This window comes from Lepisosteus oculatus, chromosome 16 (genome assembly GCF_040954835.1).
Source record: "Lepisosteus oculatus isolate fLepOcu1 chromosome 16, fLepOcu1.hap2, whole genome shotgun sequence".
Lineage (NCBI taxonomy): Eukaryota > Metazoa > Chordata > Actinopteri > Semionotiformes > Lepisosteidae > Lepisosteus > Lepisosteus oculatus.
Genome location: NC_090711.1, coordinates 6,923,560 through 6,945,960, shown reverse-complemented (window position 1 = coordinate 6,945,960; position 22,401 = coordinate 6,923,560). Strand labels below are relative to the sequence as shown.

General features: G+C 39.5%; 1 protein-coding gene and 1 long non-coding RNA gene across 7 annotated transcripts; one reads left to right on the top strand and one right to left on the bottom strand.

Annotated features, from left to right (window-relative positions):
• Positions 1-6,256: 6,256 nt before the first annotated feature.
• Positions 6,257-6,930, bottom strand: LOC107079570 (uncharacterized). Its single transcript, XR_001480516.1, has 2 exons — positions 6,850-6,930; positions 6,257-6,450 (listed from the first exon to the last, which is right to left on the bottom strand). It is a non-coding gene; the product is annotated as an uncharacterized lncRNA (long non-coding RNA).
• Positions 6,261-21,050, top strand: tp53inp2 (tumor protein p53 inducible nuclear protein 2). Of its 6 annotated transcripts, none has more exons than XM_015364799.2 (5): positions 6,261-6,427; positions 13,046-13,358; positions 14,152-14,169; positions 14,524-14,659; positions 15,336-21,050. In XM_015364799.2, exons 2-5 carry the CDS (start codon positions 13,235-13,237, stop codon positions 15,586-15,588), a joined length of 531 nt encoding a protein of 176 aa, XP_015220285.1. In that variant the 5' UTR covers positions 6,261-6,427; positions 13,046-13,234; the 3' UTR covers positions 15,589-21,050. The 6 variants fall into 6 exon arrangements, with proteins under 6 accessions (XP_015220285.1, XP_015220287.1, XP_015220284.1 ...); XM_015364801.2 differs by lacking the exon at positions 6,261-6,427 and adding an exon at positions 7,024-7,303 and having other exon boundaries at positions 14,527-14,659; XM_015364798.2 differs by lacking the exon at positions 6,261-6,427 and adding an exon at positions 7,024-7,303.
• The last annotated feature ends 1,351 nt before the right edge of the window (positions 21,051-22,401 follow it).

Here is a 22,401-nt window from a genome sequence, read left to right as displayed (position 1 = left end):
AAAGGAGGACTTGCTAAATTCTTCACGTATTTCAGAAGAGCGCACTGGAAAACGAGATTGAACAATAAAAGGGCGCCCTCTGTTGGCTTCAGGTGGTTAAGTGACTAACAAAAATAAGTGCTAAGACGCGGGGTGGCGCTTCATCACTGACCAAGTTGAGGAAAAATAAAATTTAACATTTCTTCTTTAAAATGTAATGCACTGAAACCTACAAAGTAGATACATTGTTTGCTTCGAATGTTTTTTTTATGCTTAAAAACCTGTTGCAGGTTGTGCATAAGTTATGGAAAACGATTTTTTTCATTGAAACTCACAAGGCAGAAAATGGAGTCATGTTCTTGTTCATTAAATTTTCCAGTACACCATTCAAAGAAAAGAAAAGGTAGGCAGCCATTTGCATCATTATGGTTTCCTATGTGGTTCGTTTGGTACTGTCTAATGTTCCCGCATGAACTTATTTATCCATTAAAAAGCAGTTACTGAAGAAAATATGTCCAAAACTAAATTCAGTACTATACACTGTAGGGAGATACAAATCTAAATGGAAAACATGAATAAGCAAGAAGATGTTTTAAAAGGTGCAATACTACTGATGTCTTTCTTTTGTATTCTCTTTTGTATCTACTTTTGTATTGCTTGTCTGATCAAATACAAACAAAAAATCCAGAAATACATAGTAAAATATATTGCCTTCAAATGGACTAGATGTACTACGCTGTAGTGGCTTGTTCTGTGAACAAGGACAGTCATTGTTCAAAACGCTTAACTAAAACAATGTAAGCAGAAAGAATCATCTTTCTGTGGATCTTGACAGAAATGTGAGTTTTCTGGCTGTGCTCAAGGCCTGTGTAGAGTATGATTGCTCATGTAGGGAGATTTTTTGGAATCAGTTATCATAAGGAGGCAATTGAAGACAGGTAAACTGAACCTACACTCTAATCATTTCAGACCAGAATGCCAGATCTGACAGGGTGTTTTAAAAGCGACTAATTATAATGAATACAAGGCTCTGGTCTGCACTATGCATGATGCAATACGATAGAATCATTACATCACCCAGTAGAAGAACAGCATACACCTGAAAGAAGAAACAAGTGGTTTAATTTACATATATAAGATGATTTTCAAAGCCCTTTACTCCAATCAAAGCAAAATTCAAGATTTCATTCCATTTCACAGATGTGGAAAAAAAAGCACTTAATACTGTTTTAGTCCAACACGGTCCTAAACCTTCAATCAGAGGTCTAGTTCTGGTCCACAAGGGCTTCAGTGTCAGCACGTTATCAAGTCCTTTTAAAGCAGCAGCACCTGGAGAGTGCAGAGAAGCTGGGAAACTAATAGTCAAGCTAGTAATCTGCAGAAATGCCCTCTCTTTACAACCAGAACTGGACACCTCTGTTTTTGTTGGACTTAATCTGAAGACTGAAGAAGTGATGGATATACCACACAAACTAAGTTGCTACCCAGTAACAATTACTAAAGGCAGCAAGTGGATACCTGAAGAAGAAACTGCCCCGGAGTAAATAATCCAGTTGACTATAAAATATTTCACTTTAGCTTTTAAAATAAAACTTCATCTTTAACCATGTTTTGGCACAGTAGCAGTATCATCGTCCCCAGTTATACGCCACCAAAACTAACTGAAAGCAGCCAGTGCACACAAAATCAATGTCAATCTAGTGACATCTTTCTCATTTGCAAGGAACCTGATAACACTTACAAAGCAGGAAGTGACACTAAAAAGAAACACTTACAGTATGTAGCATTAGCTCTGAAGCAGTATCCCTTGGAGTGTATCTTATACATATACAGTATAGATTCCCTGGCAGCCAAATTAAGATGTGCCCCTGTTGAACCTGCCTAGTGAAAGGCGAGCTGAGAGACTCATGGATATTGAATACTCAGTTATATTTGAAGGGAAGGCAAGAGTTATGTAATCTGGGACTCTATGACCTCACAGTTCCATCACACCATATTCTATGGGTTGACATGAACCTCTGAATGTGCCACAGTCTGGAGGGTCACCGCAGAACTCAGGCTGGGGGGTTAATAAAAGTTCTTTTTATTGATGGCAATCTTATGGGACTGAGAGAAAGAGTGGGAGTTTTACATCAGATGAGCTATCCTAATCCAGCTAGGATTAAAAATAACACACCCATAAAGCTTCAGAATATTTCCCACAGGGGCCCTGTGCTGTTTTTATTCTGCGTTACAGGCTGTCTTTGCTTTGTTTCCCCCACTCTCCCAGTCCAAGGGCCAGCAACCACAGAGACCTGGTTATGCACTTTTACTCATGCAAAGAAGCGGCCCTAGCAGTCTGGCGTGACAGCTGAAAGCTTGTTACATGATGCTGTCTTGAGCATTTTAAATGTTAGGCTACTGCACTCTAGTCAGGAAACCGGTAATATCTTTAAACTCAGCTGAAGATAAGTGTCACGTTAGTTCTATTCAAATCAAACTGAGCTGTGGTGAATAATCATAAATGTTGTGTTCATCAGAAATTATTCAACCTTCACAACATTGTAGTGGTTTAGACAGTTTTCTCTCTGGATTTGGTGTATATTATCTATTTGAGTCTCCTTATGACTAAGAATTATAAAATGCGAAAATTAGAACCTAGAACTAACAATTATACTCTTAATTACTTTGCATAGAATAAATGTGTATTGCAGTGTTTCAGTTACAAAATGTTTTAAAAACCCAATGCAATGACATCGGCACACCTTGTTGCAAAATATTGTTTGAGCATGATTTTCCCATTTATTGTCTACATTATTTTGCCTGACCTTTCTACTGCAATAGGTCTTATCTGCTTTACGTGTGTAGCTATGTGTCACTCAAAGACAAAAAGAATTTCTAAAATGCACAGCAGTTATAGAATGCATATCCTTAGGTGCCTTTTGATCCGCGAATTGTGTGCTGCTTGTTCACATGTGTCTACATGTTTTGGTTTCTTGTTCTGCACAAAGACAAGTTTAGATGTAGAGACTGACAGAGCACATCATTAAAACAGAAACTTAAAGCTATTCACCATCAATCTCAGAGACAAAAAGCAGTAACATGCTGAATTTGTCTAGGAAATAAATGAAATTTAATTCTGCAGGAGATCAAAGAGCTTGCGAAGGGAAGATGGGTATGATCTTTTTGTACACTTAGCATCCCATCTCACTTAGCACCTCATAATTAAAACAGCTCACCCCAGTGCGGTCTTCTTTTATTCAAGTTGAAAGGCCATCTTTATAACCTTGCGTTAGACAAACAGAAAACAACCCCTGGGAATGGAAATACACAGATAGTCTCATTAGAATTTATAGTAATTCCTGTGTCCTTTTGCAATACATTTAAAGGGAAAATAATGCAGACACTGAATTTATTAAATACACATTTAAAGAACGGTGCACAAATCATCTTAATAGCATTTTTTTAGTTTTTAAGAATTTAACTCTTCATGTCCTGTCTGTACTACAGTAAAATAACATTTTATTTTCAGTGTTATTTATAGGTGTCAGTTACTGGAATCAATATGTTTTCCTCTGACTTGTTCTTTTATAAAATGATTAAAATACTGTGTTATGTAACTTAATACTGTATATTGTTATGGCCTCCTGCTAGCAATGCCATTGTATTAGGTAATGCAAGTTACCTGAATATTGTGTGTTTCTTAAACAATGATGGTTAATGTTACAACTATATTTAGTGTTTATAGCAGGACATGGGAAAACAATAAACATATCCTCTGCCAGGTACAAAGATTTCAAACTGTGATCCATGCTTCAGTAATCCTATCTCCTCAACACTTCTCTCATTTCTTGCTGAACATTTGCATGTAAAACTGGCCCATGCAATATTAGCTCTACCAGAACATTTCACGCTCATGGGAAGTTATTAAAGCCCTCAAGGTCTTAAATGCTTATTTGGTGGTGTCATATGTCAACATTCCTGAATCTGGAATTAAAGAGTGACAATGTTCAAATATCTCCTTCCTTGTGAATGTGAAGTTGTAAAAATAGCAAAACTGTCTGAATCTGTTGGGTCTACTGCAGATAAAATGGACTTCAGTAAATTGTTCCACTTCTTATCCTTCCTGTATCCTATTACTACTCAACTCCAAATCCCATGTTATAGAAATCTATGTTCAAGGTCAGGGCCCGAGTCTAACTAGCAGAAGCTCACATGAGGGATTATTCCTCCAAGAAATCGCAAGGGTCTCGGGTTTCTGATAGAGTAGACTTACCTTTCTGTGTTCAAGGTGTTAATGATGATGATGTGTAGTGTTCAAATCACTGTACATTAAAACCAATCAATGTAAATAATATGAATGATTTGCCTAAAAAATAAATTACCTTCTATAATCTGAGTCTGAAAAACACTGATAATTGTTTGACCTTGACACTACTACAGCATGCTGGAAAGCTGGTATTTGCAAGCAAGTATTTGTGCTTGTGTATGTATCTGATTATTGGCTGCAGGCTCCTTCTTTATTAGGCTTAAAAAGACAAATGACAACCAGAATTCCTTTCTGGGTTCAGCTTGTACTCAGATAGAGTGCTGTTCAAAACTCCAGAGGTGATTGGCTGGTTAAATGCTGCATTCATCTTCTGATTGGCTACTTTTCTTAACCAGCCTTTAAAATAAAGCTACTCAGTGTTAGTGACTGATAGGGAGATAGGGAGAGAGACAGAACAGGAAGATGGAAGTACTGGATTTGCATAGGGAAGTTAAAGACACAGTACTCTCCTGTGATCCTCCATCTTGATCTTGTTGCACTGATCAATGTACTGATTTCCCTGTCACCACCATTTTATTTTGGACAAAACAGCAAGCCATCGCAAGTCTTCGATTAAGAACAGACATGTATATTACATTTTACAATGGCACTATAGAAACATAATGTATTTCCCAAACAAGGTATTTTATTGTCTGGGAAGAGAAAGAGCAGATGCTTAAAAATCAAAAATTTTCTGGAGTTTTGTAAACTACAATAAATCACATTATGTAGGGATTAGGGTAGAATGATGCTCTAATCAAGTATCTTAAATTAGATCTATTTATAAATAGGATGCGATTGAAAGCTCTTCATCCTGTTATGCTAAATCTGGATATTTGATTATGTATGTAAACTACATATGGCTTCGACCTCACTGTAATGGCCAGATTGCAAGAAACTAGGTCAGGCAACAAAGCCTTTCTCCTTTAGACTGTGCCTGGAGCACATACTTTTTCATTATTTCTTTCTACTAGCCTTAGAATGGCACTTACTGACCAAAGCGTACAATAGTTAAGGGAGGCAATGAATCTCAGAGCTGGATCTATTAATTGGCTGTATATATATAGTCAGATATAAACACCTAAACACCTATATAGGAACATAATAAAGGTTACAAATGACAGAAGATGTTCAGCACAGCTAGCCTGTGGGCTCCTGGGAGCCAATTGATCCGATGATCTTGTCTGGACATTTCTTGAAATAAACCAGGGCTTCATCTCCAACGACGTGGCTGGAGAGCCTCTAGTCTCCCACCATCTGTGTAAACTACCTCCTGGTCTCTGTGGTAAAGCACTTCCACATAGTTTCCACTTGTGTGGCTTGCTTCGGGTTTCATTGTTGCGCAGTTGGGATTACTCTGTCAGTCGTTCCTTCTGAGGATTTTGAATAATGCCTGAATTAGATCCTATTCTCTGTTTAAGACCAAAACTCTGAAGTGTTGGATATTCCCTCATTATCGGAATGCATCTGGTCGATCTTTTCTGGACTGATTCCAGAACAGCAATATCTTCTTTTTTTTTTCAAACATAATGAACAAAATTGTACACAAATTGTATTCTAAATGAGGTCTTTACTAGAGTATTGTACAATTGCAATATATCACCTTCTAACTCAAATGTAAAGATGTAACTATTTATCCTATTTATTCACTTGCTCTTCTAATTGCTTTTCCACATTGTCCAAACACGAAGACAAGGTTAATAGTGTTGACAAATAGTGAATTTTTTATTAAGTCATTTTTTCAAGCATAGCATTTCCAAGTTTTTCTCTCTAATTCTATCTGCATGCACTATTCTACACGTCTGCATTAAATGTCATCTGCCGGTGTTTGCGCAACCTTAATTATCACAATCTTTTCAAATTTCCTTTGCAGCTTCTACAATGTTTGCTATTCCTGCTACTAGGGTTTCATCAGTAAGCTTCATTGGCTTGATAAGTATACCAGAATCTAAATCATTATTAGAAATGATCTCACGTACACTGGGGAGATAATAAAAAACGGCTGTTTTATTACGTTAGTGACTAAGTCACAATAAGCGCTGGAGATGATGGATACGATGATGGATAACGAGGTGAAGGATACGGTACATGTCCGTCTTGATCGGACTCGGCTGGCTGACAGGAAGAAACTGGTGCTGGACTGCATTCCGTGAAGAGGGTGTGAGTGGAAATATTTCATCAGACTAGATTAAAAGAAGATATAAACTTGCTAGGGAACAACGGAAACAAATGAACGCTAAAAATACGTACAGAATGTAATCAATGGGTTATGCAAATTAAACCCCCCCTCTTTCCTTTAGTTCATGGCTGCCTATACATGAGTGAATCAGCGCAGATGAGAAAAGTCGTATCGTGTTATTCATGACCGTACTATCAAAACATAAAAATATATACAGATAACTCGATTTTACTCACGGTAATGCGATGCATATTTGCGTGTTTTTATTTTGAAATACTGATAATACGTTATTATAACGTCTGTTACTATTCTAGTGAAATTAATATGTAAAGCTAGGAAAGGGTTCAAAAATCAGTATAGTGTACACAGTCTTGTGTTTATAGTTCCGTATTCAGCGTCTTACTAGCCTGGTGACGTAACATGAAATCGCTCCGTGTAGTGAACGGTTGACAGTTCTTTTTCTCCGCCCTTCACCGAGGCCGCGCCTTATAGCTTGTGTAACTTTCCGATTGGTCGTTAAATACGAAGTAGGCCGGGATTGGGCGGGACTTAGGTATTGTGACATCACAATCAGCTGTTGGTATGTTCTAAATTCTGATCCAAGGATCAGCTGGGCGCAGCAATAACAGAAAAAAAAATCTGCAGGAAAAACCAAGGGTAAAACTGCAGATTTGTTAAGAACAGCATCAATGCAGTTTGAATGCACCACTTCTTCTGAGAAGAAAAGCCTTTTTATTTTTTTAATGTTTTAAGAACTACCTCATTTCAAAGCTTCCTAAAGCTGTACTTGACGATTGTTGTTTTTATAAAGTATTTTGAACGTTACGTTTATAACTGAAATAATACGACAAAGGCAGGTAAGATGTGGGTTTGTATCTACTCTTTTACACCTGGTAGTGTATTGTGAAATATAAAGAGGTTTGGACGGTGTCCTTATTTATTCTGTTCCAAAGACATCATGTTTGCATTGTCGAGAGCAGAAACGTCAAAAATACAACTGCAGTGAAACCGAAGTGTTATTTTAATTAATAAACGGCGAATCATCATCCGAGTCGTTACATAACCTTTTAAATTTGTGTATTTTATCACTTCAATATCACTGTGTAGTAAAAATCTTTTATTTTTAATTCAATACCTTCTACACGATCGCTAGATATTTCGGCTTACATGTCACAGGGTCTTTCTAATTCAATATTAGAAAGATTAGACTGGTAATTCCTCTGTAGACGTAATGCAGTTTTTTTTAAGAGGTGAACCTGTTTTTGCATGTACCACTTCATCAGAGAATTTCGAAAAATCAAGAATCGGTCAACCCTGTTCTTTCACATCATACGGCTTAGGCAGATTTGTTTGGCGGTGTTTTGACAGATTTTAGAAACGGAAGAAAGGAGATCTTAACGCTTTCTCCCGTTTTTCAATCGGCTGTTTGCTCTGCAGGATCGCTCCAAGGTTTCCCTTTTCTATGAACTGTATTTTCCCCAGATCGTACACTTGGGGTTATCGATACTCCCCCCTCAGTCGGCGCCGTTGTCTTCATCCTGCCATTTCCCTGACCTTTATGTAAAACCAGTTTTTAATGCGGTGGGATATACAACCGATGCACGATAATGCACAGCGTGTTTTTTTTCTGCGATACATGTATTATTTTACAGACACCTCCGTCTTTTAAGCGAAAGCAAAGCCTTTGTTGTTTCTTAACGGCCTTTTGTTTATAGAGGTAAACACTGTTACCGGCTGTCGCTAGTGCGCCCTTGGAACAAGCCGTTCTTTCGTCTGTAATTCTGTAGCTAAATACGGGAGTTAACAACTGAAGCACACAAAAACGAAAAATGCTCGAATTGGAGCCTCTTATTTTCCGGGGGATGTGTGCAGTTTTATTCACCGACTGCATGGCTGAAATGTTTGAAACGTACAGTTTGGTTTTTTTCTGTCTCATTTCTCCCCCCAACCCCTCGGCTGTCCTTGGTTCTAAACGCATAGATGAGGTGACGTCAGCTCATTACCGTGCGTGCAGGCTTGTTTTGCTTGTACGGCTCTTTCCACTTCAAACAGAACTCCGCCTTCTTGGGCAACAAGAGTGGCCTTTAGTAGCCTTGCATGCTGGGATACGTAGTATGTCATGCCCATCCGTCAGGATGTTGATTTAGGCATAGGGAAATAACTGCTTTGAATGTCATAAGCCTAAAGCCTGATGCTTATCTCCCGCTAGCTGTCCCAGAGTATCTCTTAGCATCATGAATATGTTCACTGTGAATCTCAGTGTACAGCTTTGCTTCGATTTCGAGATCCAACAACATCTGGCTGCAGACTAATTCTACTACTCTACTACAGAGTAGTAGTTTTACTCGAAAGATGTGCTGTGTGATCAAAGTGTTTTGTCCTTCTAGTTGGCCAGAATACAACTAATTTAAATTTTATTTTGATTTTTTTTTACTAGTATTTTAATCTTTAATGAAGCTGGTGTTATGTTCTTCAATTATTTAGTATTTCTATACTGCTGACTTGTTATAGTCCTAATTTATAATCTATCATCCTCCAGTATTCTTCTCATGAACTGACATAATGTAAATATGGAATGAACTTTCATAGGTAAGATGTGGGAGAATGTACAGTAAAATTCTGGATTTTTCTCCCACTTAACGTTTCAGAATGCTCCCACCCTACGTGACTCAGAAGACCTTTCTTTGGTTCCATTAGAACTGGGAAGCATTAAGCTTATGTTAATAGCTACTCCACCCTTCCTGTATTGTTAAAAAATCTTCTGATGCAATACTGTTAAAAGCAAGCAATGGATCTCTAATTGGTAGGTTGCTCCCTTAGCAAAATACCAAAACAGTTACACCTTTTTAATAAACTTGTGTGATCCCTGCTCCCTTAAGTTATGGTATATAGCACAATCAAAGGACTGATTAATTAATTTACTGATTTTAAAAATGCTGCCACTCAACCTATCCTTCTCTAATTGTCACAATTAGCCTTTTAGTAGCTTCTAGTAGACCCCAAAATCTTCTCCTGCCATTCCTTTAAGTTCTCCAGGGAATCAGCTTTGATATCGTGATTGGGTAGCTTTTTCCAGACTTTCATAACTCTTTGAGTGAATACATATCTCCTGTTCTCATAGATAGATTATCTCAGAAAACACTGGTTCCAGGTAGATCACAAGGGTATGGGAGAATGTCTAGTTAATTAATCACAAATGATGCCTTCTGTCAATTATTTTCAATAGCTAAAATCCAGTGTCATTCCGTCAATAATTAGCAAATGTGGCTCACTCCTTGTCAGGTGAGGTGAAGGCACCAGGGTTCAACCAATGTCTGAACCAATGACTGTGCAATTTAGAAACAGTAGTTGTTGTTTCCACACCCATTTGTGAAGTACGCCTGTCTGACAAAGCTGAGATGGTTTCTAAAAGCCCTCTGAACCAGTGGAATACCCCCCACCTCCTTCTCTTGGTGACAGCGTGCAGATAGAAGCTACAGCAGACTGAATGTGGTCACAAGATTAAGAAATTCCTATTAATTACCTGAGACCCAGCTGCAGATGGAAAAAGGCATCATATGCTGTGCTCTTTGTAAATAAGGGCACAGTGATCTTATGATATTTTCTCGGGGATAATGATTAAAATTGATTTCATACTATTATTATTAATCAACGTGAATGAAAATGAAATGCCATTTTCCCAGGGTATTTCTTCTTGGAGATCCCCCCTTTTAGCTACCTTGGCTGATAAAACAATATCACTCATTTACCCATTCTGATCTAAGAAAGACATGCAAAGTAATATAAATGCAAATCATTAGGAATCATTATGTTTTGAAATGCGCAACATGAAATTGGTGCGCTAAGCTTTCAGGAATGGAACAAACATCTCTATATGGCAAATGTGTAGAGGTGTAGAAAAAGAACATTTTCACCTTTTCTACTAGTAAACAATAGCCATGGCAAAGACCATTGACCAAGGACAAATCTACTAATAGATTTTTTTTTAAGAACACTAAAGTCATTTTAATTCCAAACGTTTTTGTTTGGCAGTTTCCCTGTTCTTTACAGCTTTTTATTGTGCAAGAAGGGTACAATTTATATGGGAAATCATGGCACTACAATGTGCGCAGACCTCAAAGGCGAAGCTGTTTAGTTGTAATGGATTCCTTGAAACAATGACAGGAGAGGAGAGCTTGGTCTCTGTCTGCTTCAAACAGATGGCAGTGCCCGTCTGGATTTAATTAATAACCAGATTAAACAATATAGCACATCGCATGCAGGAAAATGCAATTCCCACTTGCTTCCTAAGCAAATGGCAGATGGAAATGTCCTCAGCTCAGGTCTACATGCCACTGTCACTTGGATCTGTTTCCATTAGAGCACATTGATTGATTATTGATTGATAAAAGTTGATTTTTTTTGCTGATTCAAAGATTGGATTCCCCCATTATCTCCTACTGTCTCTTAAGTCTACCTTGCTGCTATTTATGGGAGCACTCAGAGAACCTTTCCTGCTGGACTCAGTACTCAGTGTTTTGTTTTACTGTGCTTGCTAGCACTCCTGTGATACCAGTACTCTGTTTGGGGTTACTGGTGTGTGTAACCTACCAGGAAGGAAAACTGTTACTTCCCACTTCCATCTCTGCACAAGCGCATTATTTTAAGTGATTTAATATGTGTACCATCAGATGAAGCCAGTTTAATGTAGACACTAAGAAGCTGTCTATTTTCTGTTTCCTGAGATGGGAGTGTCTTTTATTATAATCAAGAAAGTTGTCTCCTAGTGTAAAAAAACTGTAAAATAAACCAAGAGTCCTGTCCTATAGCAACGATGATTACGTCTGATTCATGGCATCCCAGACAAGGGGTCTCCAGCAACTGTTAACAGTTTACCATCACAGTTATCCCTTTTTCTACTTAGGAGTTGATCAGTTAAGCTATCTTTGAGACTGTCATCTTGATGACCACTGAAGACCTATCTCTATCGCATCTCTAACTCAGTGATTATCCTTCAGCATCGTCAATGAAACATTTGGAAAAACAGGATTGTGATTAGAGCACCATGAGAGAAAGAAAGAGGAGAAGGAAATCTAGCATGATTGTGCTTGTTGATGTAGCTGGGACTGTCTCTTTCTATGGAAATGAAATCTTCTTGTGATCACCCATCAGATTTTTTTTTCCTAAAAAATAGCATTTAGCACATTTATTGTTTAAAAGTATTTGGTGTTTCCTATAAAATAACCATTACAAGAAATAATAAACTTAGTTTCTTGAATTTAATCCTCCAAAATCTGAGCATATGTGTGTCATATTTATTAGATGGGGAAAAAAAATCGGCAGTCACCAGGTTCAAAGAACATTAAACTCATTATTAATGCATGTCTTGTGTCTTATGCTGTCAAAGCTGTTCAATGTAGGCGTAAAAAAGCGTGAATTCACAAGCTTGGCAATGAGGATCCTGGAATCTTACTTTGAATTTCTTAAATGGCTCCTCATGCCACCACCCTTTTCTGAATTCGAGAACCGTGGAGTCACAAGGTGGAACGGAGGATGGCAAGAGATAAAACTTGACTCCTAGTATGAGTTTTGTTTCAGTTCATTGACAGCAAAAAAATCGGAAACAAGGTTCAGAACTTTCTCAGCAGCTACTGAACACAATTTGTAACAGACTCAAAGATAAGATATGAGACATGACAGAATACATTATGTGCGGTTCAAAAGTTATTCCATTTGATTTTGTAAAAGAATTCCTTCATATCCATAGCTGCTGAGTAGGACTAATGACTATCAAAATCTAATTAGCTGTGAGAATGTGCCATAAAAGGACACTTTTTGTAACAGTCACAAGATTCCATTTGAAAGAAACTAGCTGCTAGACTATACAGGCTTAATTTTTTACAGTTCAGTTGGCCTGACTTTCACAGCCTTTTCAGGATCAGCATGCACAGTATATACCAAACTTTCAGAGGGACACTTTGGGCAACAGCACATATGAAGTGCTTAATAATTCGTATTCACACACGTGCATTATAATATTGTTTTTGAGTTTCCCTTCTTTAGAGAACAATTCCTCATTGGTCCCACTAACAAAATAAATCCAACTTAAAGAATCTGAGTTACAAGCAGAATTTGTTTTTCAAACTCACACATTTATATACAGGGTGCTTAGAAAACTAGATAGCGTCTTACAACAACTTCATCATGAAATCTATGTATCATGATTTAATGATATTCGGTTTACCTACAGATAGGACTATGGTGAGGACAATGAGAGAATGACCAGTTGACTCTTCATTGGTCAGTTTCTCTCCCACTTGGGTCCATTCTTGGCCTGCATGGATGGGACAACATGGTACAGTGCACAGCTGTGTAAAACTACTCAGTTTCACCTATAGGCGCACCAAATTGCTCCAAAGCCTTTTACATGGCAAACGCATTGAAAATGTGCAACACAAAGGTTTAGTGATTCATGAACCTGAACCGTAACATATAGTGTGTAGCCTGTGGTGCATTAAAATAGATAAGAACTGGAAGCTGGCAAATGTGTTGAATTCATAAATAGAAGGTATCCATGATTTATCCTCTCTGTCCCTCTCTCTCCAACTCTGTGAAAACAGGCCTTTGCCCTAACACCACGTGAGACCTCACATTTGCACTACACGCTTCCTTGCCTGGACTGAGATTTCTGCCTTCTGGATCAAGAACAGCCAGCACAGAGCACAGAGCTTCCAGTTCTCCCATTTCAAAAGGCAGCTACGCGGAGGACCTCCTCCTCTCCTTCCCGCAGTCCCGGTTCCAGCCGAGCCATGTTCCAGCGACTCACCAGCCTGTTCTTCGGAGAGGTGGAGGAGGTGTACAAGGAGTGCAGTGGACCCAAACCCTGCATCTCGGAGGCCGACGAGGATGACTGGCTCCTGGTCAGCCTGCCTGGTGAGTCTCATTGCCAGGCTCTTACAGCCATTCCAGAGGAAGGGGTCTGTCCTGGTCAAAGGTTCATAGGTTGTCTAACATTTAAATTATAATCAAGGCTAAATCAGTCAAACCTAGTAATTTAAGTAATTTAAAAATTTAGGCCAGGAGTTCTGAGTGGGGGAAGAGAGAAAGTGATCTGTTGTGAGGGTGGGGGAAGCCCTTTTGCTTCCTATATTTTATTTTTACTTCCACTGTATAGGCCCCTTCAAAAGCAATGCAAAATATGAAAATCCGCATACAACCTCCAAGTTATTTAGAACTGGAGGGATAGAATGCAATGTAAAGGATATCACTTTGTTGAAGACATCAGAAGTTTGGAAGTGTGATTCCCAGTGTCAAGAATCAAACTGAGGCCATGCTTTTGTCCTTGTTTCTAATGCTTAACTCATTTTTTGGCTTTATCACAAGATCTAAAATTACTTTGCATGTAACCTGGACATCAAAGTCACCAACAGCCACAAAGCCTGTCAGAATTTAAACCAACGGCCCCGCTGGTTTTATTGAGCAAGGCAAGGTTTTAAATTGGCCTTCCTCCAACATAGGGTCAGGAGCGACAGCAACTAATAACTCCTATTTTTGTTTTTTCTCTCCCACTTTTTGAACCACCTTCACACTCCTCTACTGAATGTGTGCGCCCCTCATAATGCATGCACTCCCTACCTGCATTGGCTCTCCTGCGGTTATGCTACTAAACGCTGGAACGGCACCCACATGTGTGTGGATGCTGCTGCCTTGCTGGTCGCTGCCGTAGCTGCACGCTTAAAGGAAGGTGATTGGGAGGAGTTGGGACAGGGTGGGGCTAAGACACCACCGCTGGAACATTCCAGTCTTGAGAGCCACTGGGTGGGGGTGGAGATGAGAGGGGTTTCAAGGACTGGTACCCCCTCACCTTCCCCCCATGGTTACTGCAGGACAGGCCTAGGCAGGGCCAAAGCTCTTGAACATCCATCCCCTGCCACCCCCCGTTGGTCAGTGGACGCAGTACTATTTACCAGCCCTTTTCCTTGCCCCCGAGGCTCCACCCCTCTGTCCCCTGGGTGCCAGAGTGACTGTAGCAGCGGCTTTGAGCGCTGCTGTATGGATGAGAGCTGGTTTGTCACCCCTCCCCCCTGTTTCACTGCAGAAGGCAGCACTCCTGAGGCCAGCCCCATGGAGGACCTTCTCATTGAGCACCCTAGCATGTCTGTCTACGTCTCCACCGGCAACCAGTCTGTAGCCGAGGAGACGGGGAGCCTCGTGCTACAGGAAACCAGTCAGAGGTGAGTGGCTCAAATACCTGTCTACAGTCTCTCAAAGGCATTCTGTCATTTCAAAAGGGTTGAGCTCAGTCACGCTTTGAAGGCTTTAACATGCAGAAATATTCCGCTAGTTTTGAAACCCTGTGCCCTTCAAATTGCTGCAAACTTCTGCCAAGAGCGTGGTGGTCCAGACCATTGATAGTACTACAACATGTCAGCTCAATCCTCTTAATCCTGAGCACTCTTTCACATGTATTCTCTGTAGTTCAATACAGTAAACCCTGGCAGAGCACCAGTTACTCCTGTTCTGGCGATATTCTAATGAGACCAGCCATGTTGTTGAAGCTGATACCTTGGTTTGTTTCAAGAACCATTTGGGTGAGATAACATCAGCTGTTATGAGTGCCTCCCTTTTGTTTGTAGTTATTTATGTATTTAGTAGATGGCAAAAAAAAACACAATTTTAAAGCTGTTTTGGGCAGTATTTTAAAGTTTAATTTAAATTTATTGTGGTTGTATGAAGATAATAATAAAACTGTGCAGCTTTACTATATTGTACTATTTACTTTCCTGTTACTTTATTAGTCCTAAACCCACCATCTACTGGTGTAAGCAGGACAATTTTGAAGCCTCACTTTGCCAGCAGATTTGAATGACTTGGTAATCCCTGGCTGTGTAACCCCCCTTCCCTCCCCAGGGTGGACCCCGCCGTCTCAGCAGGGCGGGCTCTCTCCAGCCGCCCGCCTCGCGGCTCCGCCTCCCAGGCAGCGGCCTTGGCCAAGGTGGCCCAGGTGAGCCGGGTGCAGAGGGCCAAGGCCCGTTCGGAGCGGCGCCAGCTGGGCCGCCATCGCCTGCAGCGCCAGAACCGCCTCCGCGACCTCCCGCGGCACAGCGGGCCAGCCCGCGGGGGCTTCCTGCACCAGCCCTGCCAGCGCCGCTTCAACTACTGAGGCCAGCGCCATCACCACCATCCCCCCCCGCCCTACAGTGTAGTCAGCACAGGTCATTTTAACCTTCGAAATAAAACCACGTACCACTACTAGCTCTGCAAAGATGTCTACATTTGCATTGCTAATATGAGAAACTTAACCTTTCGTGCCCACCAGCTCTCACTTTCTCTCTCTCCCTGGATTAGTGGTGGGCAACCTGGCGCAGGACAGTCTCGTTTAGATGTGGCCCCTGGAAACTGTGGACTTTAAAATCTGGACTAAAATCGGTTTTAATAAGGTGCTGTTACAACCATTTATAGTAATCCCTCAATATATGTGCTTTGTTTGGTCCTCCTAAGTTAAAAGGTTGTATAAGGGAAATTAAATGACTTCCTGCGTTATAATCTCCAATTGGTTCCAGAGCGCACAAATGTTCCATGAAACACGCAGACTTTACCTTAATACAGCACTGAATGGCACCTAAGTATGAAAATGATAACATTTCTAATTAATTCAAGTAACGTGCATAAAGTTATCGCTCGATAAACACTAGGTAGAAAAACAATAACACTCCTGCTCATTTACAAGTGCAGTACAGTAGTTACATCGTTAACATTAGTCGTTAGCACATGCATAAACATTAGGTACTATCCTGTACTATATGCACTTAACACACACAAGCCTTTATTATAAAGAAATCCTCAACTTTAAAAAAAACACTCAGCAGTGTTGTACGAGAGCCCAGCTCCTAAGAGTGAAGATCTGTTCGTTAATTAAAAAAAAAACAGTATGAACAAACACTCATATAGGGGTTGCTCATATAATGAGGAATTACTGCACTATAAAAAACATTAATTAAGGTTTCCCGTGGTCCTGCTGTTTCTTGTAAGAGTTGTTGCTGGAGGCTGAGGCTAACCTCCAGGGCCAGAAATATAAACCTCCACTCTTCCCTGTGGCTGCCACTCACTGTAGAGACCACAGATGAGAACCACGTCCCTTTATCTTGTACTGTCCCAGCTAACAACCCAGGAGCTGAGTAATGCTCATTCTAGTTACCATTTTACATTCTTACCCAAGAGTACATAGGGGTCGAAACCTGGACTGAACACCAAGAGAGACTTTTGGGGAAAGGTTAAGTCTATTTCAAAGGTCTACCTCTTTTCTATAAAGGGCTTTCATACAGTACAGTGCAGCTGGATGTCTCCCTCTTCAATCTGACTGGAGTGTGTTTTCATATTAAAAGTCCAGTCTGATATAAGAGTTGTCATGAGGCATCAGCGGAATGTCTGACACTGTTAAAGCAGGTGGTTTCCCCGCTAGAAAGGCTGAACGACAGGAACTGTGATGCCAAGTGTTAACATATTAAAAAATATCTGCCAATTCCCATGAGGTGGAAAACAGCAGCAACTCAGGTTTCAATTGCAGGATTGGCTTTCTGTCCCGCAGCAACTAAAGGGTAGAGAAACAGGTCAGGTGGAAGTTAAATGAGTGGTGTGGAGATTTTTTAATACTTCGAGGTTTTAGCATGTAGGTGATGTGGTAAGAGAAAGAGTAACAGATTAACAGGATGTCAGTGAAGAGAGAGGAAGAGGAAGGGAAATGGAGCAGAAAGGAAAAAAGACACAGCAAACCGTTTACTGTAAATAGCAGTTTCTTTAACTTTAAAACCCCAAAAAGATTTGGCCTACATCGCTCATTAACTTTAGAGTAGTTAATTAATCTGAGAATCCAAACCAGCCATTTCTTTATATATGATATAAAGGTACAGTATATGATTGGCTTGGTTAACGTGTTCCCTGTATAGCCACAGTTCTTTGTGTCTACAAATTTCCCAATTTGTAGCCAAAGGAAACTATTTATACAAGCAAACAATTATAGCATGAAACACTTCACTGGACTTCATTCAGCTTAGTGGATGAACTAAGGATTGCTTACTAAGGAAAAGCAAGGAAATCCATCTATGAAGTGAAGCAATGGTATCATTATGCAATACAAAAATTAAAACATCACACTTTAGTTTAAGGGATGCCAAAAATAAATGTAGAATCTGTAAGGAGTTATTGTTACTAACATGCAACAAATCTACAGCAGGGGCAGGTTGTTATCATAAGTACAGCTCTCTACTAATGTTTTATTAACAAATTCCAGTTTTAAAACTTTTTAAAAAGTCATTTACAACCACTACTCTGAAGTACTACCAAAACAAGGTAAATATACTGTATATGGAATGAGACTTGTCTCATGCTGCGGAAAAAGTAAATATTCAACTGAAACCCTGCCTATGAATCATTTTAAGCTTGAAAGACTTTTAGGTTTTGCTGCATACAAGCTTGTTAGCTGCCACCATCTTATCATGTGCAGGTCTTAGTAGGTGTTGCATTCAATGAGCAACTGAAGACATTTATTGGACAAAAATTAGTCCAACCAAGGATCCTTAAAGATCACAGGAGGTCAGATTTTAGATGATATATTTCTTCTGCCATTTATTGTACAACGGTTTCAAGATGAGCAAAGTAATGGACAGATGATAAGACAGACTACCTTTATCTTTATTAAGATTGTTGCATGAAGCCTCTCCTGTTTGAAATGTCCAGACACTCAGTTTCAGGAACAGCTGTCAGACGCTGCATTATGTACAGTATGAAAGCCTTTCTTTTCTAGTTCATGAGTTCCACCAGTTACAATTTACAGCATTGCCTAATACAGCTGATGTCATGACAGCACACGACATGACAGTGTGAGTAACACTACAGAGTACAGAGTACAAAGACCACTCTCCTTTCTCATCCTGGCTTGTGTTAACGTCAACATACATATGTGTATGTTAAAACTTTCTTCTTCAAGCACAGAGAAGAAGAAATGCACTTCAATCAGGTAAAACGCTAAATGCAGTGTAAAGACAAAAAATCTGATTTCACTTTAGCGATCAGTATTTGTGAAAAAGAGAGCTCTATTGCGTTCACATATATGATTCCTTGAAGTGTTTCCATCACTGAAGCATGTGAAGTCTCATGAGTCAGAATGTGACTGTTTCATTGCCTTTTTCTTTAGAAATAGATTCAAATGTAATAATGTCCTCCACCTAAAGATATACATATATTTTAAAAAATAACTATGGTGCTGAAGTATATAAAGATATACTTGTCTGTAAATTATATAAAACATGGATGTAAGTTTGCATAATGTTTCACATTCTTTTTGAGTCAAGTTTTAGCAGTGTGCTGTTTGCTGTTATTTTTTCTGAACAGTAAAATCTGTGTGTGAGAGGACTGTGATGTCGAAGAAAAACTGAAAAGTTCTTGAGATGCTAGAAAATTATATCCGTGATGTTCACTGTACTTTGTTTTTTCTTCTGTGAGTGTGTTGTTTTTGTTAGGAGGTTTTAAGACAGGGCTGTTAACATTTTTCAGTACTTTTACATTAACTCACCACTTGACTGCTTTGTCAGAAAGAAACCAAATTAATCCAGCTCAGCCTATGGCATTAAGCCTACAGCTTCACAACAGTAGCAGAGTTAGAAAAACAAGTTTATAACATTACATAGTTATTCAGCTGCAATAAAACCAATAGAAATTTCTTACACACTGCCCTCTAGTGGCCGTGAGTGTATGTAGTTATATAAAATCACATGGTATAAATTGTATGTTTTCAAAAAATGTTTTTGCAGTTTTTTTTAGTTCTGTGCAATTCAGTGGGAATGAGGGTGAAAACATATTAACAATGTTTGAGTGTGATTAATTTCAGTCTATAATTGCTAAGTCTACTTAATGCTTTTATACTGAGATTCCACATCTTGCTTGCTTTTAAAGTGACCAAATGAAATCTATGATTAGAGTTCTAATGAACAATTCATCATTTTGAGATTCATATTTCATGAATTTTGAGATTGTGTCTTCCTACAGCCAGAATATTACACCCCTGGCTAGTATAAAACAGTTTAAAAGCTCTAGAAACCACTTCTTCCCATCTGTTTGCTAATATTTCAAACTGCAAAAACCTCTAAATTTAACATACAATCTGCCGCAGTCTAGTGGTAGGTAAAGCTCCTAGGGTTGTTACCTCATTTAGAATCTTTTTTTTAAATGAAAAACTAGTAATATCTACCTGTTACTAGATCAGATCACATCCAGCGTTTTTCTTTATATGATGGCTGATTCTTTGTATTAGCTTTTTTTAGATATTATGTCACTAGGTGTAATCCTTCCAAGAAGGTGCAGTAAATTGGGCATTTACAGGTACAGTAAACGCATATCCTTTACAGAAAACCTTATGAAAGGTAATGTACTTAACACCACATCAGGCCAGCTTCTGCTCTCTAGTCCCTTTCCCTCATTGCTAAACCATAGTGCCTCTTTGGTTCGCCTGTCTTCTATTTCAACTAGCCAAGGGCAAAGAGGATGATTATTACCAAGGCTGTCTTCTGCTCTCATTTTTCCATTTACTGTATGTTTGATGACTGAGAAAAGGAGGATTTCCACCTTGCAGTGCTGGAGCCCAGGGTTCAATTGCCGGGATGCTGTCTGTGTGGAGTTTGTATGTTCTCCCCGTGTTCACATGGGTTTCCTCTGACCGTCCCAAAACATGGATGGATGTTTGCCCGGCTCATGGGGGCAGCAACTTCCTGTTGCTGTTACCATAACATTTGGTTTTTACAGGACAGGGTTGTTAGCCTTGTGCCCAACCTCCAACATGGAGGACCTGGCGCCCGACGTGGGACACGAACCCACTACCCTGAGAGTATGAGACTCATGCTCTACCAGCAGAGCTAGCTGGGGCCGGGGTCCAAAAACATACTAGCAGGTTAAATGGCTTCTGGGAAAATTGGCCCTGGTGCGAGTGCCCTGCAACGGACAGGTCTTGTCTAGGGTGAATCCCGGCTTGCACCCATTGCTTGCCAGGTAGGGCCCAACTCCTCCTGTATTGGACAGAACAGTTAGGAAGCAGATGGACTCGAGAGTGGACAAGCTGCCCTAGGGTGACAAATTAGTGCGCAAGGGATGCAAAGATTACACAGTGTGAAAAACAGGGAGGAAGGGGGCATCACTAAAAACTTGCTTTTGTCTCCCATTTTGTCATTGATGTGGTTGTGCACTTATAATCCTGGGGGTCAAAGTTTAGGGTCTTACTGGCAGTGTGTCATCTGGTTTAAGACTATTGCACCTCTAATGTGAAATCTTATTTTCTAAGGTATAAGACTTTAATTGGTATAAGACTCTCTCTCTTCTCTACACACCAAGAAGAAAAATAGAAAAATTAAATCCCCGTTGTATCCTGTACCTGAACATGATGTATCTGATATTCTATGGTGTATGTGCCTTTCTTTTCTGCATGGTTTGTGATGTTTTGAATACTTTTCTATCCCCCGAGGATACCAGTCTGTGACCAGCTGAGACCTATGCAAATAAAGGATGGGTGGTCCAGCACCCATTCTGAACTGCAGGTACTAGATGAAAGATCAATAAACACTCAGGATGAAACCTGAATCATGTATTCTCATTTGCATCACGTGCAGTCAGCTTTTACAACCGGCATCCTCCTTGGTTACAGTCCACACTGTAAGTTCAAACCACTTCCATATTCCAGAAGGAAATTCTTCCCAACTCAGTGCTTCTGGAGAACCAAAAGCATTGTCTTGGTGAAGAAGTCCTGAAAGACTTACTGATACTTCTATTAAATTGGGTGATTTTCAAAGCTGTGGTATAGGAAGTAAAGGTTTAAGATGTACTGTATGCACTTCAACAAGTTAAGCAGCTCCCCGTCTTTAAGGTTGGTGCAGAACAGAGCAGAAAAAAGCATTTTTCAGCACTAACACAAGATTTGATTGTTTGATAGATCAATTGAATGAATAAAAATGATAAAGGCTTACCTATTACTATTATCACTTGCAGTTGCAGTACAAGGCTACATCCAATCTTATCCTGTGGACCTCCTAAATCCATCGCACAGGGGCAACATTACAGCAGGCTTTCTAAGTCTCTTTAAACCATCAGTCACACACAAACTCAGGAAGAGGGTTCAAATCCTTCAATGTTAACGTGAGCCACTTTAGCACCACAGATAATGGTTATTTCTGAGTCATGGGGCTTACAAAACATACTGGACAGGATCCCTAGTTCACTGAACCTGAGCAGTACTGCCTTAACCTGTGAAACATACGGTCAGATGTGCTCCATATGTTGACCTATAGATTATTTCCACCTATATTATTGAGAAGAACCAAGGAACAAGTTATGTGCTGTCACAAAACCATAATTTGTTGCTTTAAAATTAAGAGAAGATCTACCATGATATGAAGAAAATAAGAGCCATTTTTTTTTACTAAAAAGTCAAAGAATTATCACATGGAATTTAAACATACACAATACCTAAAGTCAATTAAGAATAGGGTATTTAAGTTCAACTAGATCACTTAAAAGTGACATTTCGTCTTAGAATGTCATCTTTGAACTGTTAAACTTTAACAGACCTATTTACACACCTGTTGGTTTGTCAGATGGAGAATCTAGAGCGTGCTTATTGAAGAGAAAGCAAAGCAAAAATGAAAGCACAGTGGATGATAGAGGTAAGTCTAAATCAAGACAACTTGATTTTATTATCAATTAACATATCCACAATCTAAACCCACATATTGTTTAAAGACAACTAAGTCCAAGAAGTCCAAGTCCTTTACTGGTTACATCATTGGGATTTCATTTCTGAAAAGTTATTTTTTTTCTAATGCTGTACAGTTATCGGTCAACACAGCTACTGGAACATAAGACTCCTGGAAGGCTACTGGAAGAAAACTGCAAAACAGGTTTAAGAGAACACTGTGTTTTTCATGGAATGTATTCT

Excerpts from the sequence above, each read along its gene's own strand:
- tp53inp2 (XM_015364797.2), top strand. The coding sequence starts at position 14,256 with ATGAGAGGGGTTTCAAGGACTGGTACCCCCTCACCTTCCCCCCATGGT. Across the intron at positions 14,660-15,335 it reads CTACAGGAAACCAGTCAGAG|GGTGGACCCCGCCGTCTCAG; the intron begins GTGAGTGGCTCA and ends TTCCCTCCCCAG.